Source organism: Chroicocephalus ridibundus, chromosome 18 (assembly GCF_963924245.1).
Source record: "Chroicocephalus ridibundus chromosome 18, bChrRid1.1, whole genome shotgun sequence".
NCBI lineage: Eukaryota > Metazoa > Chordata > Aves > Charadriiformes > Laridae > Chroicocephalus > Chroicocephalus ridibundus.
The window spans coordinates 8,056,993-8,078,354 of NC_086301.1; the positions used below are offsets into that span (position 1 = coordinate 8,056,993).

The following is a 21,362-nucleotide window of genomic DNA, read 5'->3' on the forward strand; positions in this document are numbered from 1 at the left end:
GGGGGATAACCTGAGGATGCAGTGGGGCTACGCTCGGGATGCAGTGGGGATAAACCGAGGATGCTGTGGAGATGCAGCGGGGATAAACCGAGGATGCCGTGGGGATGAAGTGAGGATGCTGTCGGGATACACTGGGGGTGCAGCGGGATGAGCTGAGGATGCAGGGAGGGCGCAGAGGGGATGAACTGAGGGTGCAGGGGGGGGGATTCAACAAGGATGCAATGGGGGGGGGGTGCAATGGAGGAGCAGTGGGGCGGCAGCGAGGATTCCGTGCGGATGCTGTGGGGCTGCAATGGGGAAGCAGCTGCTGTGAAGCTCATTAGGGCCATGAGGCTCATTAGGGCTCCCTCGTTAGGTGGGCTGAGCTGGGTACACCCCCCCCCTCCCACTAGTATCTTCTGTCCTGGGGGGCCCAGGCTGGGTGTCTGTCCCCCCCCGGGGGCTCCCGGCTGCTTGTCTGGGACTGGGTGGGGGCAGGCTGCAGGCAGGAGCGGGCGCAGGCAGGACAAGGGTGCAGGAGCAGGGCGCAGGCAAGGTGCAGGCAGCGCTCGTGGGCGGCTGCAAGTAGGGCACGGGCAGGGTGCGGGCAGGGTGCGGGCAGGGTGTGGGCAGGGCACGGAGAGGGTGCAAGCTGCAGGAGCAGGGCGTGGGAAGGGTGCAAAGAGGGCAGGGTGCAGGCAGGGTGCAGGCAGGGAGGGGACGGGGCACGGAGAGGGTGCAGGATGCAGCAGCAGCAGGGCAGGAGGTGGACAAGGTGCAGGAGAAGGGTGCGGGAGGAGGGTGCAGGCAGGGTGCAGGCAGGGTGCAGGCAGGGTGCAGGAGCAGGGCATGGACGGGTGGCAGGCAGGGTGCAGGCAGGGCGCAGGCAGGGCGCAGCAGTGGGACGCAGGAGCAGGGCACAGACAGGCCGCAGGCGCAGGTAGGGTGCAGAGGCAGGGTGCAGGCAGGAGCAGGGTGCAGGCAGGGCATGGGAGCGGGTGCAGGCAGGGGGCGGGCAGGGGGCAGGTCGCGGCAGTGGGATGCAGGAACAGGGCACAGGCAGGGCGGGGGCAGGGTGCGGGAGCAGGGCGCAGGCAGGGCACAGAGGCAGGGCGCAGGCAGGAGCAGGGCGCAGGAGCAGTGTGCAGGCAGGGCACAGGCAGGATGCAGAGGCAGGGCGCAGGCAGGAGCAGGGCGCAGGCAGGAGCAGGCAGGGCGCAGGCAGGATGCACAGGCAGGATGCAGGCAGGAGCAGGGCGCAGGCAGGATACAGAGGCAGGGTGCAGGCAGGAGCAGGGCGCAGGCAGGAGCAGGTAGAGGCAGGGGGCAGGAGCAGCATGCAGGAAGGGTGCAGGCAGGAGCTGTACGCAGGCAGGGCGCAGGCAGGAGCAGGGCACAGAGGCAGGGCGCAGGCAGGAGCAGGGCGCAGGCAGGACGTAGGGGCAGGGCGCAGGAGCAGCGTGCAGGCAGGGCGCAGGCAGGAGCAGGGCGCAGGCAGGACGTAGGGGCAGGGCGCAGGAGCAGCGTGCAGGCAGGGCACAGGCAGGATGCAGAGGCAGGGCGCAGGCAGGAGCAGGGCACAAGCAGGAGGAGGGCGCAGGCAGAAGCAGAGGCAGGGCGCAGGCAGGAGCAGGGCGCAGGCAGGAGCAGAGCGCCAGCAGGATACAGAGGCAAGGCGCAGGCAGGAGCGGGGCGCAGGCAGGAGCGGGGCGCAGGCAGGGTGCAGGTAGAGGCAGTGGGCAGGAGCAGCATGCAGGCAGGGTGCAGGCAGGACACAAGCAGGGGGCAGGCTGCAGGCAGGAGCAGTGTGCAGGCAGGACGCAGGCAGAAGCAGGGTGCAGGCAGAGTGCAGGCAGGAGCAGGGCACGGGCAGAGTGCAGGCAGGAGCAGGGCGCAGGCAGGAGCAGGGTGCAGGCAGAGCGCAGGCAGGAGCAGGGCGCAGGCAGGAGCAGGGTGCAGGCAGAGTGCAGGCAGGAGCAGGGCGCAGGCAGGAGCAGGGGCGCAGGCAGAGTGCAGGCAGGAGCAGGGTGCAGGCAGAGTGCAGGCAGGGCGCAGGCAGGGCTGGTGCCCGCGCTGACCGCTCTCTCCTTGCTTGCAGGGGCCGCCGGCTGCTCCCCGGACCCCCCATCGCCGCCGAGCCCCCGCCGAGGCCCAGGACCCCCCGCTGCCCCCCGCCACCCCCTGCATGTGCCCCCCGGGGTCCCCCCTGCCCCCGGCTGCCCCCCCCAGCCCCGGGGTCCCCCCGCCCCAATAAAGGTCCCTGCCAGAGCCCCGGCCTGTCCTTGGCGCCTTCCGACTGTCACCTGGCGGAGCGGTGAGGTCACGGCGGCGCGGTGAGGTCACAGCGGGGCGGAGGTGGGATTGTCACGGGGTGGCCGGTGGGGGGGGTGGGAGGGGGAAGGCGGGCGGGTGATGCCCAGCCGTGACGTCACGTTGCGCCGGTGCGGGACGTCGCTGGCCGGTGCGACAGCGCCCGGGTGCGCTGACGTCACGGCAGGGCGTGCGCTGATGTCATGCAAGCGGGCGCAGCGCCGCCGGTGGGTGGGAGAGAGCTCGTGTGACGCTCTGCGGCCGCGGGTCGGGGGGCGTGACATCACCGCCGGGCACACGACGGCTGGTGTGACATCGTACAGGGGCGTGTGACGTCACTGCTAGAGGCGCTCACGCGTGCAGAGTCACACACACGCGTCATGTCACTGCCGGCAGCGCGACGGCAGGGGTGACATCCCGCGGGGCGCGCACGACAACACCGACGGACATGGGGCAGCCGGTGTGACGTCACACGGGATGCCGCGATGCTCGTCGTGACATCACACCCCCCCACACCTCCCCGACACAGGGCGTGACGTCACGGCGCCAGACAGGTCTTGGGGGGTGACAAGGCACGCGTGCCACCACGCCACGCCGAGGACCCTGGAGGCGGGGCGGGGAGGGGTGTGTGCGTGCGCCGTGACATCACACAGCCGCTGTGACATCACACAGCCGCCGTGACATCACACAGCCGCCGCGCCGCCGGCGCTCAGAGGGACGGCCGAGACCCGCCACCCGCCTCGATCCCCACAAACTCACCCAAAAATCGCGGCGCCGGGCGGCGCGGCCAGCTTTTAATTCAGAAAAATCCCTAAAAAAAAAAAAAAAAAAAAAAAAAGCGCTTCCCACCCCCCCCCGTCCCCCCCCCGGCTTTTAATGCTCTTTTATGAAAAATCCCCTGTTTCAACTGATACATATATATATATATATATAAAAAAAACCCGACAAAGATGACTGCCCCCCTCTGGGTGGGGCCGGGCCTATTTTGGGGTGTTACAGGGAGACTCGGTCCCCCCCCTTCAACCCCCCCTGTCCCAAACCTGGGGAGGCCCCCCCCCCCCCGCCCCCAAACCCATTAAACACCCCCAGGATGAGTCCAGCTGCTCGAGGCCTCTTTTAAAATGAAGAAAAAAACCAAAAAACCCAGAAGATAACCCAAAAAGGGAAAAAAAAAAACCACCCCAGAAAATGGGGGGGGGGAGGGGGTGTCATTTTTTTGGGGGGGGGGGGGGGGGGGGTGGGGGTGTCACACCAAGGAGCCGGCTCGGCTCTGCGCCGGCACCATGACGGGGATGGCGCCCGCCCGTGCCAAGCTGGAAGGGGGCAACGATGCCGGGGGGGCGGCCGGCTCCTGGCGGCGCTGGGGGGTGCCGTTAACGGCGGGGGGGGAGAGATTGGGGGTACGCCCCCCTCCCCGGGGGGGGGGTCCCCGGTAGCTGCCGGTGAGGATGGAGGCGGTGTCGGAGGGGGGTTTGGCCCCGTAGGGTCTCTCCCGGGTGCCGGCGATGGAGGACAAGGTGCTGGTTTTGGAGATGGTGTCCGAGGCCGGGCTCCTGGCCCACGTGGGGGTTTTGGGGGCCACGGCGTCTTCCCTGCCGAGAGGGGACAGCGTCGGAGAGATCGGCACAGGGAACCCCGCCATTCCCCATCCCGCTGCCCCCCCCCCCCCCCCCCACGAAGCAACGGGGAGTCCGAGGTTGCGTAGAGCTCCTGGACCCCAAAACAGGGGGGCACGAGGGAAAGGGGGGAAAACTGAGGTGGAAAATGTTAACTCTGAAACCTAATGATGGCTGCCAGAGCCATCCTGGTAGCCGTCCTCCTCCCCTGTTAACTCTGAAATGGAAACTTCCTCCCTCCTCCTGTTAACTCTGAAACCTAGTGATGACTGGCCAGAGATGGAAACTTCCCCCCTCCTCCTGTTAACTCTGAAACCCAACGATGACTGGCTGGAGATAGAAACCTCCTCCTGTCAACTCTGAAACCTAATGTTGGCTGGCCAGAGGCGGAAACCTCCTCCTCCCCTGTTAACTCTAAAACCTAGTGATGACTGGCCAGAGATGGAAACTTCCCCCCTCCTCCTGTTAACTCTGAAACTTAATGATGGCTGGCCACAGATGGAAACCTTCCCCCTGCTGGTTAACTCTGAAACCTAATGATGACTACCCACAGATGGAAACCTCCTTTCCCCACTCCTGTTAACTCTGAAACCTAGCGATGATTTGAACCTCCTCCACTGGAGGCGGGGGGGGGGGGGGGGGGCGCTCACTTGATCTCATTGGCTGCCTCCTCCTGGCCGTCCCGTTTCTTCCTCCGGTAGCCGACGACCCGCCGGGCGAAGAAGACAACGGTGGCGAGGGCGCCCAGGGAGCCCAGCACGGCGCCAGCGATGACGGCTTTGGTGCTAGCTGCCGGGAGAGAGAGACAGAGAGAGACGGAGAGGTGGCGAGGGCCGGGGGGGAGATCGCCTCCTTCTTTATTCCCACGGGGACCGCGTGGGGACCGTGTCCCCCCCACCCCGACACGTACTCACTTGAGTGCACCTCCAGGACGATGCTGCACTCGGCCGAACCCGCGCGGTTCTCGGCCGCGCAGACGTAGAGACCCGACATCTCCAGGGAGAGGTTGGTCAGCTTGAGGGTGCCCCTGGCCTGGTCTGCGGGCGAGAAATTCGGGCGCTGCCCCGCGGCCACCCCCCTGCCCGCCCCCCCCCCCGCCCATCCCCCTGCCTCCTTGGGCGGGAACGGGCAGGGTTAAGGGGATATTCCAAGAACGGGCAGGAACAGGCAGGGTTAAGGGGATATTCCAAGAACGGGCAGGAACAGGCAGGGTTAAGGGGATATTCCAAGAACGGGCAGGAACAGGCAGGGTTAAGGGGATATTCCAAGAACGGGCAGGAACAGGCAGGGTTAAGGGGATATTCCAGGCACGGGCAGGGTTAAGGGGATATTCCAAGAATGGGCAGGGTTAAGGGGATATTCCCCTGAGGAATGGGCAGGAACAGGCAGGGTTAAGGGGATAATCCAGAATGGGCAGGGTTAAGGGGATATTCCCTGAAGAATGGGCAGGGTTAAGGGGATATTCCAGGAATGGGCAGGAATGGGCAGGGTTAAGGGGATATTCCAAGAATGGGCAGGGTTAAGGGGATATTCCCCTGAGGAATGGGCAGGAACAGGCAGGGTTAAGGGGATAATCCAGAATGGGCAGGGTTAAGGGGATATTCCCTGAAGAATGGGCAGGAACGGGCAGGATTAAGGGGATATTCCAGGAATGGGCAGGGTTAAGGGGATATTCCAGGCACGGGCAGGGTTAAGGGGATATTCCAGGAATGGGCAGGGTTAAGGGGATATTCCAGGCACGGGCAGGGTTAAGGGGATATTCCCCTGAGGAATGGGCAGGAACAGGCAGATTTAAGGGGATATTCCAAGAATGGGCAGGAACGGGCAGGGTTAAGGGGATATTCCCCTGAGGAATGGGCAGGAATGGGCAGGGTTAAGGGGATATTCCAAGAATGGGCAGGCACGGGCAGGGTTCAGGGGATATTCCCCTGAGGAATGGGCAGGAACGGGCAGGGTTAAGGGGATATTCCCCTGAAGAATGGGCAGGAACGGGAAGGATTAAGGGGATATTCCAGGAATGGGCAGGAATGGGCAGGGTTAAGGGGATATTCCAAGAATGGGCAGGGTTAAGGGGATATTCCCCTGAGGAATGGGCAGGAACGGGCAGGGTTAAGGGGATAGTCCAGGAATGGGCAGGAACAGGCAGGGTTAAGGGGATATTCCCCTGAAGAATGGGCAGGAACGGGAAGGATTAAGGGGATATTCCAAGAATGGGCAGGAATGGGCAGGGTTAAGGGGATATTCCAGGCACGGGCAGGGTTAAGGGGATATTCCCTGAAGAATGGGCAGGAATGGGCAGGGTTTAAGGGGATATTCCAGGAATGGGCAGGGTTAAGGGGATAGTCCAGGAATGGGCAGGGTTAAGGGGATATTCCCTGAAGAATGGGCAGGAACGGGCAGGGTTAAGGGGATAGTCCAGGAATGGGCAGGGTTAAGGGGATATTCCCTGAAGAATGGGCAGGAATGGGCAGGGTTAAGGGGATATTCCAGGCACGGGCTGGGTTAAGGGGATATTCCCTGAAGAATGGGCAGGAATGGGCAGGGTTAAGGGGATATTCCCTGAAGAATGGGCAGGAACGGGCAGGGTTAAGGGGATATTCCAAGAATGGGCAGGGTTAAGGGGATATTCCCTGAAGAATGGGCAGGAATGGGCAGGGTTAAGGGGATATTCCAGGCACGGGCTGGGTTCAGGGGATATTCCCCCGAGGAATGGGCAGGAACAGGCAGGATTAAGGGGATATTACCCCGAGGAATGGGCAGGAATGGGCAGAGTTAAGGGGATATTCCCCTGAAGAATGGGCAGGAACAGGCAGGGTTAAGGGGATATTCCAAGAATGGGCAGGAACGGGCAGGGTTAAGGGGATAATCCAGGAATGGGCAGGGTTAAGGGGATATTCCAGGCACGGGCAGGGTTAAGGGGATATTCCCCTGAGGAATGGGCAGGAAGAGGCAGATTTAAGGGGATATTCCAAGAATGGGCAGGAACGGGCAGGGTTAAGGGGATATTCCAGGCACGGGCAGGGTTCAGGGGATATTCCCCCGAGGAATGGGCAGGAACAGGCAGGATTAAGGGGATATTCCCCCGAGGAATGGGCAGGAACAGGCAGGATTAAGGGGATAATCCAGGCACGGGCCGAATTAAGGGGACCAAACCAAAAGCATCCCCCAGCTGAAGCTCCTCGGGATTTTCCGCTCCTCCCACCCCGCTTCCCCCTGTGTGTCCCCCCCATCCCGCTCCCCCCACCCCGCCCCGGGGGTGCCACCTTACCGTGGGCGGGGGGGAAGAAGACCTGCAGGGTGGGGGCCGTGCGTTGCCACTGGTAGGCGGGCGAGGGCTTCCCCTTCTCGGAGGTGCAGCTCAAGGTGACGTTGGCCCCCACCGTGGGGTCGCCGTGCAGCCGGCAAGTCGGGGCGGCCGGTGGCACTGCGGGCACCGACGTTAGTCCCGAGGGACACCACGGGGGACGCTGAAGGGAGCCGGGGCGACCGGCGGAGCCTTACCCAGGACGGTGAGGTTGATGACGCCGATGTTCTTGCCCGTGCTGGTGACATCGTCCACCACGTTGACGGTGCACATGTACTGGCCCGAGTCGCGCTCCCGGGTGGCGTTGATGAACACCGAGATGTTGTGGGAGAGGACGGGGTGCAGGAACCCCACGCGGGGCTTCAGCTCCGTCTCCTCCACCTTCACCACCCCGTCCAGGTAGGTCAGGATCTGCGCGGGGGAAAACGCCCGCTCAGGCACCTCCGGATTGTGTTGCAGGAGAGGAAATCCCACCCCACCCCACCCCCCTCAGCCCCCAGATCCCATATTTTGTGGAGCAGCATGAGCCCCCTCCATCCTCACCTGCCATGAGCATCCACGGCACGAGAACTGCGGGCATCTCCCCACCATGGGCACCACAAGGGTCGTGCCACACCGCCCCCCACCCCCCCGTCACGGGCACCATGAGAAACTGCCCCGTCATGAGCATCACCACATCATGGGCACCACGAGCACCTTCCCATCGTGGGCACCTCCCCATCATGGGCACCACGGTCTTCCCCCCCGCGGTGGGTTACTCCCCATCGTTGGCACTATGAGCGTCTCCCATCACAGACTGGTTCGGGTTGGAATGGATCTTAGAGATCATCTGGTTCCACGCCCTGCCCCGGGCAGGGACACCTCCCACCAGCCCAGGTTGCTCCAAGCCCCGTCCAACCTGGCCTTGAACCCCTCCAGGGATGGGGCAGCCACAGCTTCTCTGGGCAACCTGGGCCAGGGGCTCACCGCCCTCACAGCCAAGAATTTCTTCCCAATATCTAACCTAAATCTTCCCTCTTCCAGTTTGAAGCCATCACCCCTCATCCTATCCCTCTACTCCCTGCTCCAGAGTCCCTCCCCAGCTTTCCTGGAGCCCCTTGAGGGACTGGAAGGGGCTGGAAGGTCTCCCCGGAGCCTTCTCTTCTCCAGGCTGAACCCCCCCAGCTCTCTCAGCCTGTCCCCACAGCAGAGGGGCTCCAGCCCTCCCAGCATCTCCGGGGCCTCCTCTGGCCCCGCTCCAACAGCTCCGTGTCCTTCTGCTGTTGGTGCCCCAGCGCTGGAGGCAGCACTGCAGGGGGGTCTCCCCCGAGCGGAGCAGAGGGGCAGAATCCCCCCCCTCGCCCTGCTGCCCACGCTGCTGGGGATGAGCCCCGGCTGCGGGGGGGTTTCTGGGCTGCCAGCGCATGTTTTTGGCTCATGTTGAGCTTCTCGTCCACCACCACCCCCAAGCCCTTCTCCTCAGGGCTGCTCTCCAGCCATTCTCCACCCAACCTGTCTTTGTGCCTGGGATTGCCATGACCCAGGTGCAGGACCTTGCCCTTGGCCTGCTTAAACTTCATGAGGTTGCCGTGATCCCACCTCTCCAGCCTGTCCAGGTCCCTCTGGATGGCATCCCTTCCCTCCAGCATGTTGACTGCGCCACACAGCTTGGTGTCACCGGCAAACTTCCTGAGGGTGCCCTCGATCCCACTGGCCATGTCACCGACAAAGATGTTAAACAGCACCGGTCCCAGTACTGACCCCTGAGGAACGCCGCTCGTCACTGGTTTCCACATGGACATCGAGCCGTTGACCGCAACCCTTTGAGCGCGGCCATCCAGCCAGTTCCTTATCCACCCAGCGGTCCATCCATCAAATCCCTGCTTTTCCAATTTAGAGACCAGGATGTCGTGTGGGACAATGTCAAAAGCTTTGCGTAAGTCCAGGTAGATGACATTGGTTGCTCTCCCCTTATCCACCAACACTGTGGCACCATCGTAGAAGGCCACCAGATTTGTCAGGCACGACTTGCCCTTGGTGAAGCCATGTTGGCTGTCACCAGTCACCTCCTTATTTCCCATGTGCCTCAGCAGAGATTCCAGGAGGATCTGCTCCATGATCTTGCCGGGCACAGAGGTGGGACTGACCGGCCTGTAGTTCCCCGGCTCTTCCTTTTTTCCCTTTTTGAACGTGGGGGTTCTGTTTCCCCTTTTCCAGTCAGTGGGAACTTCACCGGACTGCCATGACTTTTCAGATACAATGGAAAGCGGCTTGGCGACTTCATCTGCCAGCTCCCTCAGGACCCGCGGATGGATTTCATCCGGTCCCGTGGACTTATGCACCTTCACGTTCCTCAGATGGTCCCGAACCTGATCTTCTCCTACAGTGGGCGGCTCTTCATTCTCATAGCCCCTGCCTTTGCATCCTGCGACTTGGGTGGTGTGGTTGGAGCCCTTGCCGGTGAAGACCGAGGCGAAAAAGTCATTCAGCACCTCAGCCTTCTCCATCCCCTGGGTGACCAGGTCTCCTGCCTCCTGGAGAGGGCCCACGTCTTCCCTCTGTAGGCCTCCTTTTTGCTCTTGAGCTTCTCCAGGAGCTCCTTGTTCATCCATGCAGGCCTCCTGCTCATTTTTGCCTGACTTTTTCATTCTTGGGATGTTCCTGAGCTTGGAGGAGGTGATCCTTGAATACTAACCGTCTCTCTTGGGCCCCTCTTCCCTCCAGTGCTTTTTCCCATGTTTCCCAGCCAAGCAAGTCCCTCAAGAGGCCAAAGTCTGCTCTTCTGAAGTCCAGGGTAGTGAGCTTGCGGCGTGCTCTCCTCGCTGCCCGAAGGATTTTGAGTTCTACCACTTCACGATCGCTGCAGCCGAGGCCGCCCTTGAGCTTGACGTTCCCCACCAGGAACGTCCTCCTTGTTGGTAAGGACAGGCTCCGGAATAGTTCCTCTCCTTGTTGGCTCCTCTACCATTTGAGGAAGAAAGTTGTCATCGACACATTCCAAGAGCTTCCTGGATTTCTCGTGCCCTGCTCTGTTGTCCTTCCAACAGGTATCGGGGTGGTTGAAGTCCCCCATGAGGACCAGGGTCTGTGAACGCGATGCCGCTCCTATGTCTGTGGAGGGCCTCATGCGCTCTGTTGTCCTGGTCAGGAGGCCTGGAGCAGACCCCTACCGTAATGTCCCCTGCCCCTGTGTTCCCGTTAATCTTGACCCATAAGCTCTCCGTTGGGTCTTCATCCATCCCCAGGTGGAGCTCCGTGCACTCCAGCTGGTCACTGACATAGAAGGCAACACCCGCTCCTCGTCTCCCCTGCCTGTCCTTCCTGAAGAGCCTGTATCCCTCCATTCCCACACTCCAGTCATAGGAGTCATCCCACCACGTCTCCGTGACGCCAAGGAGATCACAGCCCTGGAGGCGTGAACACATCTCTAACTCCTCTTGTTTCCCGTGCTCCATGCGTTTGCACGGAGGCACCTCAGCTGGGCGCCCGGAGAAGCTGGCTTCCTGGCTGGAGCGGCTGCCTCTCCTTCCTGCTGCTCTTCTGGTGGCCTTCCTTCGAGGTGTTTTATCCGTGACATCGTGGGCACCTCCCCACTGTGGGCACCATGAGGTTCCCCCCATCATGGGCACCTCCCCGTCATGGGCACCATGAGCATTCCCCCATCGCGTTCATCGCACAGTCATGGGCTCCATGAGCTTTCCCCCTGCCATGAGCACCACCCCATGGTGGGCACCTGCCTGTGGTGGACACCATGAGCTTCACCCCATCATGGACACCACCTCAACAGGGACACACCACAAGCTTCCCCCCCACCGTGGGCGCCATGGGCACTACTCCATGGCGGGCGCCTCCCCATGATGGCCACCACGAGCATTCCCCCACCGTGGGCACCATGAGCTTTCCCCCCACAATTATCACCACCCCATGGTGGGCACCATGAGCTTCACCCCATCATGGACAGTACCTCATTGTCGACACCGTAAGCTTCTCTCCCATCACAGGCACCATCCCATGGTGGGCACCATGAGCTTTCCCCCTCACCGTGAGCACCACCCCATGATGGGCACCATGAGCTTCACCCCATCACGGACACTACCTCATTGTGGACACCACCTCATCGTGGACACCATAAGCTTCTCTCCCACCATGGGCACCATCCCATGGTGGGCACCATGAGCTTCACCCCATCATGGACACTACCTCATCGTGGACACCGTAAGCTTCTCTCCCACCATGGGCACCATCCCATGGTGGGAACCATGAGCTTCACCCCATCATGGACACCACCTCATCGTGGACACCGTAAGCTTCTCTCCCATCACAGGCACCATCCCATGGTGGGCACCATGAGCTTTCCCCCTCACCATGAGCACCACCCCATGGTGGGCACCATGAGCTTCACCCCATCACAGACACTACCTCATCGTGGACACCATAAGCTTCTCTCCCATCACGGGCACCATCCCATGGTGGGAACCATGAGCTTTCCCCCTCACCATGAGCACCACCCCATGGTGGGCGCCATGAGCTTCACCCCCTCATGGACACTACCTCGTCGTGGACACCGTAAGCTTCTCTCCCACCATGGGCACCATCCCATGGTGGGCACCATGAGCTTCACCCCATCATGGACAGTACCTCCTTGTCGACACCGTAAGCTTCTCTCCCATCACAGGCACCATCCCATGGTGGGCACCATGAGCTTTCCCCCTCACCGTGAGCACCACCCCATGATGGGCACCATGAGCTTCACCCCATCACGGACACCACCTCATTGTGGACACCACCTCATCGTGGACACCATAAGCTTCTCTCCCATCATGGGCACCATCCCACGGTGGGCACCATGAGCTTCACCCCATCATGGACACCACCTCATCGTGGACACCGTAAGCTTCTCTCCCACCATGGGCACCATCCCATGGTGGGCACCATGAGCTTTCCCCCTCACCATGAGCACCACCCCATGGTGGGCACCATGAGCTTCACCCCATCATGGACACTACCTCTTCGTGGACACCGTAAGCTTCTCTCCCACCATGGGCACCATCCCATGGTGGGCACCTCTCCGTGGTGGGCACCACGAGCTTCACCTCATCATGGGCACCAGAAGCTTCCCCCCTATCACGGGCGCCTCCCCGTCACGGACACCATGAGCACCCCTCCACCATGGCCTCCTCCCGGTGGGTCCCCCTCCCTCCCCGCCCCACTGCTGACCTGGAAGGGGTCGGCATCTTCCTTATCCAGCAGCCAGGTGATGTAGGGCTTCTTCTGGGAGCGGCTGGTGTACCAGGCGGGCAGCACCGCTTGCTGCCCCTCCACCGAGAAGACCGAGCCCGTCCCCACGTGCACCTCCAGCACGGCTGAGGAGACGCCTGCTCACGGCCGGAGAGGGAAGAAAACGGGACGTGACTCAACCCCCAGGTGCCGTTTTTTCCCACAAAAACCCCGCCGATTGTTGGAAAAACCTCCCCGTTCCCAAGGGAAACCCCAACACTCCCAGGTTATCGTCGGGAGGTTGGGCCGGGAAGACATTTCTCCTCCTTCCCTGCCGCGGGAAGGGCTTTCCGGCTGCTCCGGAGGATGCAGGACAATGCCGAGCCCTCCCATCCCCCTTTCCTCCTCCCGAGATGGGAAAATCTCCGGCTGAAAATCCGCCCCCGCCCCCCCAGGGGCTGCTGTTTCTTCCCCAGGAGCTCCCACGGCCGGGCACCCGCCGTGAGTGCAGTGTTGGGGTGCCAGGTCCTCCATCCCGTGGGATCTGGGGTGGGGGGAGGCACCCGTATGCACCTCACAAGCTCTCCCCAGCATCCCCCCTTTTCCTGCTGGTGCTAAACTGGGAGGCCATTCCATCCCATCCCATCCCAAATATTCTACCCCAAATATCCCATCCCAAATACCCCATCTCATCTCATGCCATCCCATCCCAAATGTCCCATCCCAACTCATCTCATCGCATCCCAGATAGCCCAACCCACCTCATCCCATCCCAAATATCCCATCCCATCTCATCCCATCCCAAATATCCTATCCCATATCATCCCATCCAATCCCATATGTCCCATCCCAACTCATCCCATTCCAAATATCCTATCCCCGATGTCCCATCCCAAACATCCCATCCCATCCCAAATACCCCATCTCATCTCCTGCCATCCCATCCCAAATGTCCCATCCCAACTCATCTCATCCCATCCCAAATATCCCATCTCATCTCAATCCCAAATACCCCATCCCATCCCAAATACCCCATCTCATCTCATGCCATCCCATCCCTTTCTAAATATCCTATCCCAAATATCCCATCCCAAATATCCCATCTCATCCCATCCCATCCCAAATGTCCCATCCCAACTCATCCCATTCCAAATATCCTATCCCCGATGTCCCGTCCCAAACACCCCGTCCCATCTCATGCCATCCCATCCCAAATGTCCCATCCCAACTCATCTCATCCCACCCAAATATCCCATCCCATCTCATCCCATCCCAAATACCCTGTCCCATTCCAAATGTCCCATCCCAACTCATCTCATCCCCTTCTAAATATCCTATCCCAAATACCCCATCTCATGTCATCCCAAAGATCCCATCTCATCCCATCCCAAATACCTCATCTCATCCCATCCCATCCCAAATACCCTGTCCCATCCCAAACGTCCCATCCCAAATCGTCCCATCCCTTTCGAAACATCCCATCCCAAGTATCCCATCTCATCCCATCCCAAACACCCCATCTCATCTCATCCCAAATATCCCATCCCATCCCAAATATCCTATCCCCGATGTCCCGTCCCAAACCTCCCATCCCATCTCATGCCATCCCATCCCAAATATCCCATCTCATCCCATCCCAAATACCCTGTCCCATCCCAAATGTCCCATCCCAACTCATCTCATCCCTTTCTAAGTATCCTATCCCAAATACCCCATCCCAAATACCCCATCTCATCTCATCCCAAATACCTCATCTCATCCCATCCCAAATATCACATCCCATCTCATCCCATCCCAAAGATCCCATCTCATGTCATCCCAAATACCTCATCTCATCCCATCCCAAATATCACATCCCATCTCATCTCATCCCAAAGATCCCATCTCATCTCATCCCAAATACCTCATCCCATCCCATCCCAAATATCACATCCCATCTCATCTCATCCCAAAGATCCCATCTCATCTCATCCCAAATACCTCATCCCAAATACCTCATCTCATCCCATCCCAAATATCACATCCCATCTCATCCCATCCCAAATACCCTGTCCCATCCCAAACGTCCCATCCCAAATCGTCCCATCCCTTTCGAAACATCCCATCCCAAGTATCCCATCTCATCCCATCCCAAACACCCCATCTCATCTCATCTCATCCCAAATATCCCATCCCATCCCAAATATCCTATCCCATCTCATCCCGTCCAATCCCAAATGTCCCATCCCATTCCAAATATCCTATCCCCGATGTCCCGTCCCAAACATCCCATCCCATCTCATGCCATCCCATCCCAAATATCCCATCTCATCTTTTCCCATCCCAAATAACCCATCCCATCTCATCCCATCCCAAATACCCTGTCCCATCCCAAATGTCCCATCCCAACTCATCTCATCCCTTTCTAAGTATCCTATCCCAAATACCCCATCCCAAATACCCCATCTCATCTCATCCCAAAGAACCCATCTCATCTCATCCCAAATACTTCATCTCATCCCAAATACTTCATCTCATCCCATCCCAAATACACTGTCCCATCCCAAATGTCCCATCCCAAATCGTCCCATCCCTTTCGAAACATCCCATCCCAAACACTCCATCTCATCTCATCCCAAATATCCCATCCCATCCCAGATATCCTATCCCATCTCATCCCATTCAATCCCAAATGTCCCATCCCAACTCATCTCATCCCCTTCTAAATATCCTATCCCAAATACCCCATCCCATCTCATCCCAAAGATCCCATCTCATCTCATCCCAAATATCTCATCTCATCCCATCCCATCCCAAATACCCTGTCCCATCCCAAACTGTCCCATCCCTTTCGAAACATCCCATCCCAAGTATCCCATCTCATCTCATCCCAAATATCCCATCCCATCCCAGATACCCTATGCCATCTCATCCCGTCCAATCCCAGATGTCCCATCCCAACTCATCCCATTCCAAATATCCTATCCCCGATGTCCCGTCCCAAAAATCCCACCCCATCCCAAATACCCCGTCCCTGTGTCCCCAGCATCCCCAGAGCCCACTGGGGGCAGGCATCAGGACGGGAGCGGGCACCACGGAGCGCAGAAGGATGCTGGGCTCCGGGGGAAGATTATTCCCCGGCTTTGCCCGTAAGGCTCAGCCGGAAAATTAATCGGATCAGGCGAGGGCCGGGTCTGCGGCGGGGTTTTTGTTTTGTTTTTTTTTTCCCAGGGGAATGCCAGCGAGGACCCGCATCCCGGCAGCTCCATCCCCGCATCCTGCCCATCGATCCGTGTCCCCAGCTGGCCCCGCTCCCGCCAGCGCCCCAGGGATGCTCCGGATTGGGATGGGGAGGCAGCGGGGGGGGGGGGGAACAGCGTGATGCTCCCCCGGCATCCCAAATCCTCGCTCCGCCGCCTGGGGTTTGGGGAAATATCCCCGCTTTTGAAGGATTTAGGGAGCCTCCAAGGGCTTTGCCCTCTTCCCTCTGGACTCGGAGGTTTCCATGGGATTTTTCCAGGGTGGGAAGAGGCAAACAAGGCGCTGGGGGGGGGGTGGGGGGGTATTTTTAGCCTCCTCCTGCATCCGTTCATCCCCCCCCTCCCGGCAAGGCATCGGCACGGTTTCCGGATGGAACCTTCCAGCTCCCGGGGCAGGAAACTCTGCTCCGGCCGATAAAGTCTTCCCAGGAATTCAACAAGAACTAAAAATTTAAAAAAAAAAAAAAAAAAAAAAGACGCAAATTTCCTTTCTCCGGTGAAAAAACCGGGAGAAATCGGGCCCCGGTCTGGGGAAGATGCTTAAAAATAGCTCCCTCGGGTTAAGAACATAAACCCTTAAGTCCTGGCGTCGGAGGCGGGGGGGGGGGACGACGGACGAAGACGGGGGGGGGACACACACACGCGGGCGGGCGCCGGGGAGCCCGCCCAAGAATTAATATTATTACTGTTATTAATTACGTCGAGCGCCGCTGCGTGCTTAATTACGGGGATGGGGTAGCGCTAATAGCGTAATAACGATTAAAACGACGACAGTAGCGATCCCAGGGGGGGTGGGCCAAAGGGCGCTGGGGGTCTCCGGAGAAATCCGGGTGCCGGAGTTGGGGGGGGGGGGTGGGAAAAGATGCTCCGGCATCAGCTGGGGGTTTTCCGTCCCGCTCCCGGGGGTGAAAAGAGCCCGTGGGGCTCAACCCGCCAACGCCAGGCGTAGCCCAGGCTCCCTCTGCTCTTCCCGCGCCCGCGTTCACTCTGAAACCTAATGATGACTGTGACAGCCGACCGCGGCTCCGTCCTCCCCCCATTCCAACCGGACGGATCCGGAGACCGGAGGATGCTCGATTCCTAAATAAAAAATTTAAAAAAAAAAAAAATCTCCTTTCCCCCCCCCAGATTCCTCAGCTGGGAATTTTCGGAGCCTAAAAAATTCCCGGTGCTCGAGCGGCGGGCACGGGACCGAACCCTTTGGCATCAGCCCCGGCTTTAGCCACCTCCGCGCTTCAAATCCTCTAATGCTTTAACCAGATCGAAAAAATTAAGCCGCTCCGGCGCGAATACGCGTATCGGGGCGGGGGGGGGCGGGGGGGAGGAATCTTGGGACCTTCCCGGTTGCTATTTGGGTTGAAAAAAAACCTGGATTTTTATCCAGCGCCCCGAGCTCAGCACCTGCCCGGGGGGTTTCCCTCCGCTCCAGCCCATCTGCCAGGAGTTTTGCCGTTGGAAAAAAAAAGAAAAATAAATAAATAAAATTTAAAAAAAAATAAAAAATTATAACCTTTCCGTTGACCTTTAAAAGTACCTTTGAAAAACCCTGATTTTTTTTTGTTATTTTTCCCCCCACCCTCCCCGAGGGAATAAACACCTTTAAACGTAATCTTTAAAAACATCCTTAATTTTTTCCCGACGGAATAAACCACCTTTCAATTTACCCTTCGATTTCTTCTTCCGGGGGGGGGGGGAATTACCTTTAAATTTACCTTAATTTTTTAATTTTTTTTTTTAAATTCGCCTTAAAAACACCCTTAAATTTATTTTTTCCCTTGGGGGGAGGGGGGGAACCAAAAAAAACCCCCAAAACTTTAAATTTCCCTTTAAAAACGCTTTTAATTTTTTCCCTCGGGGGGAAAAAAACCCCCAAAAAATCCTTTAAAATTCACCTTTCGATTTTTTTTTTTCCCCTACGGAAAAAAACTAATCCCGTTCCGTCCCCGCGTTCCCGCAGCCGCCTCAATCCCCTTCCTTTATATGGAATTCTGACCTCAAATCGCGTCGTTTCACCCCAAAACCAAATAGCTGCTTCCCGGCTCGAGGCTCGGCCCTGACCCCCCCCCCCCCCCAAAAAACCTTCCCCATAAACTATTAACCCCTGGAGTATTATGGGCTGGAGGTTTGATGACCCGGCTCCGTGGGATTAAGGCGCCGGAGTCATGTGAAACCAGCACCCAAAGGAAATCCCGAAAGCCCAGGTTTGGGATGTAAAATCCCCGGCGGGAATCCGGCCGGAAAACCGCCCCCCCCCACCCCCCCCCAAAAAAAAACCCCAAAACCCCCAAAAAAACCCAAACCCACTCCGGAAAAAGGTCAAGGAGCATCTCGGTGAGGCGACAGGGGCACCTGGAATATTATTATTATTTTTTTTTTTTTTAATTTGGGATTTGATTTTATCCCCCCCCCCGTCTCCTTTTCCCTTAATTCCGACTATTTATAACCGGGCAGATAGGAGACGCCTGGGCCGCGGAGCGGCATCCCTTGGGAAAATCCCCGGCGGCTTTTCTCACGACCCCGGGGTGGGGGCAGAAAGCGCCGTATCCTCCGGAGAGGCCAAATTTGGGAAAAGGAAAAAAAAAAAAAAAAAAAAAAAAAAGAAAAAAAAAGAAAAATTAAATAAAATAATAAGACGACGACGTGACTTTGCTATAGATAGAAACAGGCTTCAACCCCCCCCCCGGGGTTGGGAGAAGGAGGCGGCGATGGGATGGGATGGGAATGGGATGAGGATGGAGTGGGAATGGGATGAGGATGGGACTGGGAAGGCGAACGGGATGGGATCGGGATGGGAACGTGGATGGGATGGGATTGGGAATAGGGAAGGGATTGGGGATGCCGAGCATCACCCCCCGGTTTGCTTTTCCCATCACGCTCCCGTAGGGATCCCACAGGGTGGGGCCGGGATGTTTGGAAGCGAACTTCAAGGAAAACCACTCGTTTTGGGGCTCAAAAGCATCTTTTCCCTGCGGTTTCGTCCTCCCGCTCCCTCCGGCATCGCATCCCGGGACTCGGGAGGGAATTTTTTTTTGGGGGGAAGGGGGGGGGGGAGGGGGCCAAATTATGACCCCGGAGCAAATTCACTCCACGGGGATGCGGGCGAAGGAGCATCCCGATGGGATTTAGGGCCGGAGCGACCCCCGCGCTTCATCCCAACGCCCTTTAATTCATTTTTATCATGGAAAAAAAAATTTAAAAAAACACCTTCAAGGAGCAAAACACGTCCCCCCCCCCGGGCTCTGGGGGGGACACCCCCACCCCGCGTCCCGCCAGGAGGAAACGCCGCTGCCATTGTCTTCGGGGGCCGTTTCCTTTCCCCAAAGGCCTCTCCTTCCCCGGGAACGCCAAGGGACGCTTCCCTTCGGAGCGACCGGGGCGTTTCCAGACAAACTCAAGCGGGGTTGGGAATTTTTTTTGGGGGGTTCACGGAGGGGGGGGGGGCGGGGGGAAGGAGGGAAAAACCCCACGGCAAGAGGAAGGTGGAGACGCGTCGCCCCGCGGCCGGTCGGGGTGAACGTAAAGGCCCAGGAAAGCGGGAGGCGGCCGGTTTCTCTCATGGAAGTGGGGAAAAAATGGGGAAAAAAAATGGGATTTTTTGGTTTTTTTTCTTTTTTTTTCCACCTGACGCCATGCAGGGGGGTGAATTATCGGCTCCCCCCCCCCCCCCACCCCAGGGTGGCTTTTGGTTTGCGGGTGCTGGAAGGTGCCGTTCGGCAGCTCCGAGGAGCGAAGCGGCTTTTCCCGGGGGGACGCGGAATTTTTTTTTTTTCCCCCTTCTCGGGACACCCCGAAACGGGGCCGGGGGCGGATTGGGGCCCCCCCCCCCACCCCAAACACCCTCCTGCCTGCGGGACCGGGGTGGGGGTCGGGGGGCACACAGAGGGGGCCGGTGGCTGGTGTCACCCCCCTGGTGACCCCCTAAAGCTCCCCAGGGTCCTGCCCGGGGGCCCCCAGCTCCCGTGGGGCTCGATGGATGCCCCCCCGGCCACTCCGTGTCCCGCCCGGTGCCCCCCCCGGTGCCCCCCACCCCCCGTACCCCCGTGTCCTGCCCGATACGCTCCGGTACGTCGGGTCCTGCCCGGTGCCCCCCCCCCCGCCACATCCAAGTTCCCCGGGTCCTGTCGCTGCCCCCCCGCGATGCTACCGCCGAGTCCCCCCCCGCCCCCCCGGTGCCTCCCCGTGTCCTGCCCGGTGCCCTCCGGTCCCGCCGCCCCCCCCCTCGGTACTGCTGAGCTCTTCCCGGTGCCCCCCCCCGGTACCGCCGGGTCCCGTGGGGTGCCCCCCCCCTCCCCGACTCCCCGGTACCCCCGGCTCCCGCCCGGTGCCCCCCCCTCCGTACTGCTGAGCTCGTCCCGCTGCCCCCCCCCCGAGCTTCCCCTTGTCCTGCCCGGTGTCGCCGGGACCATCGGGTCCCGCCCGGTGCACCCCCCCCCCACCCCGGTACCCCGGGTGCCCCCCGGTGCCCCCCCCACCCCGGTACCCCGGGTCCCCGCTGCGCTCCGGTCCCGCCGCCCCCCCCCCGCCCCGCGCCGTTCCCCGGCTCCCTCCCGGCTCTCCCCTCGGTGCCGCCGGGTCCTACCGGCTGCCCCCCCCCCCCCCGGGACACCCCCCTGTCCCCCATCGGTGCCCCCCCCGTCCCCGGTGCCCCGGGGCTCACCCAGCAGCGCCGCCAGCGCCAGCGCCGCCCGCCGCAGCGCGCCCATGGCCGGAGCCGCAGCAGGTGCCGGAGGGATGGGGGGGGGGAAGGGGGGGGGAAGGGGGGGGGAACCGGGGGGGGGAACCCGGGGGGAGGAACCGGGGCGGGGGCGGGAACCCGCCCCGCAGGTGGGGGCGGAGCCTCCGGGGGGGGCGTGGCCTCTTCCCACCCCACCCCATGGAGGGGGGGGGGGGGATGATCCCCGGGGGGGGGGGTCCGAAGCAGGGACATCCCCCCCCCCCCCAAGAAATCGGCGATGATTAACTCATTGTTTGGGTTATTATTTATTATTTATTATTAATTATAGTGAGGTTATGGGGGGGGGCCACAATGTGGCTCCCCAATATTCTCCCCCCACCTCCGCGGGGGGGGCACAGGGAGGGTCCGGCGTGTCCCCCCGCCCCCCCCCTCGCCCCCCGCCACCCCTCGCCCTCGGGACGATCACCGTCATCCTTAAAAACCAATGGAAAAAATGAAAATCCGCCCCCTCACCCCCCCCCGCCAAAAAAAGGCCATTGTTTTCCACATTTTTTCACCCTGCGGATCGAGGTTCTCCCATTTTCCGGAGCCGCCGGGATCAATCCTGCCCGCCGAGGTTATCCCGGTCCTCCGTCCGACCTCGGAGCAGGGAGAGATTAGACGCCGGCCGTGGAGGAGGAGGATGAAGTCGGGGAGGGGGGGGGGGGTGTGATGGTGGTGGAATTAATCCCTTCTCGCCCTCGTCTCCCCCGTAAATCCCGCCGGGATCACGGGATCCGGCTGCGGGGAGCGAGGAAGCTACGGGGGGCTGGGGGGGGAATCATCCCGGCCAGATCCCGGCGGGATCTCACCTCCTCCAGCCGACGGCTTCTCTCCCCCTCCTCGGCTCCCGGCAGAGGCTCTTCGGGGCAATTCGCCCCATTTCGGGGCAATTCGCCCCATTTCGGGGTAATTCGCCCCATTTCGGGGTAATTTGCCCCATTTCAGGGTAATTCGCCCCATTTCGGGGCAATTCGCCCCATTTCAAGGGCCCGGGAGCGGGA

At 60.2% G+C, this 21,362-nt stretch overlaps 1 protein-coding gene across 2 annotated transcripts; it reads right to left on the minus strand.

Moving 5' to 3' along the window:
* Positions 1 to 3,535: 3,535 nt before the first annotated feature.
* On the minus strand, positions 3,536 to 20,373 carry LOC134524929 (endothelial cell-selective adhesion molecule-like). Of its 2 annotated transcripts, XM_063355245.1 has the most exons (8): positions 20,302 to 20,365; positions 16,022 to 16,087; positions 12,406 to 12,563; positions 7,407 to 7,620; positions 7,174 to 7,329; positions 4,820 to 4,942; positions 4,556 to 4,694; positions 3,536 to 3,881 (listed from the first exon to the last, which is right to left on the minus strand). In XM_063355245.1, the coding sequence occupies exons 1-8, from the start codon at positions 20,345 to 20,347 to the stop codon at positions 3,536 to 3,538; spliced, it is 1,248 nt and encodes a 415-aa protein (XP_063211315.1). In that variant the 5' UTR covers positions 20,348 to 20,365. The 2 variants fall into 2 exon arrangements, with proteins under 2 accessions (XP_063211315.1, XP_063211316.1); XM_063355246.1 differs by lacking the exon at positions 16,022 to 16,087 and having other exon boundaries at positions 20,302 to 20,373.
* Positions 20,374 to 21,362: the final 989 nt, after the last annotated feature.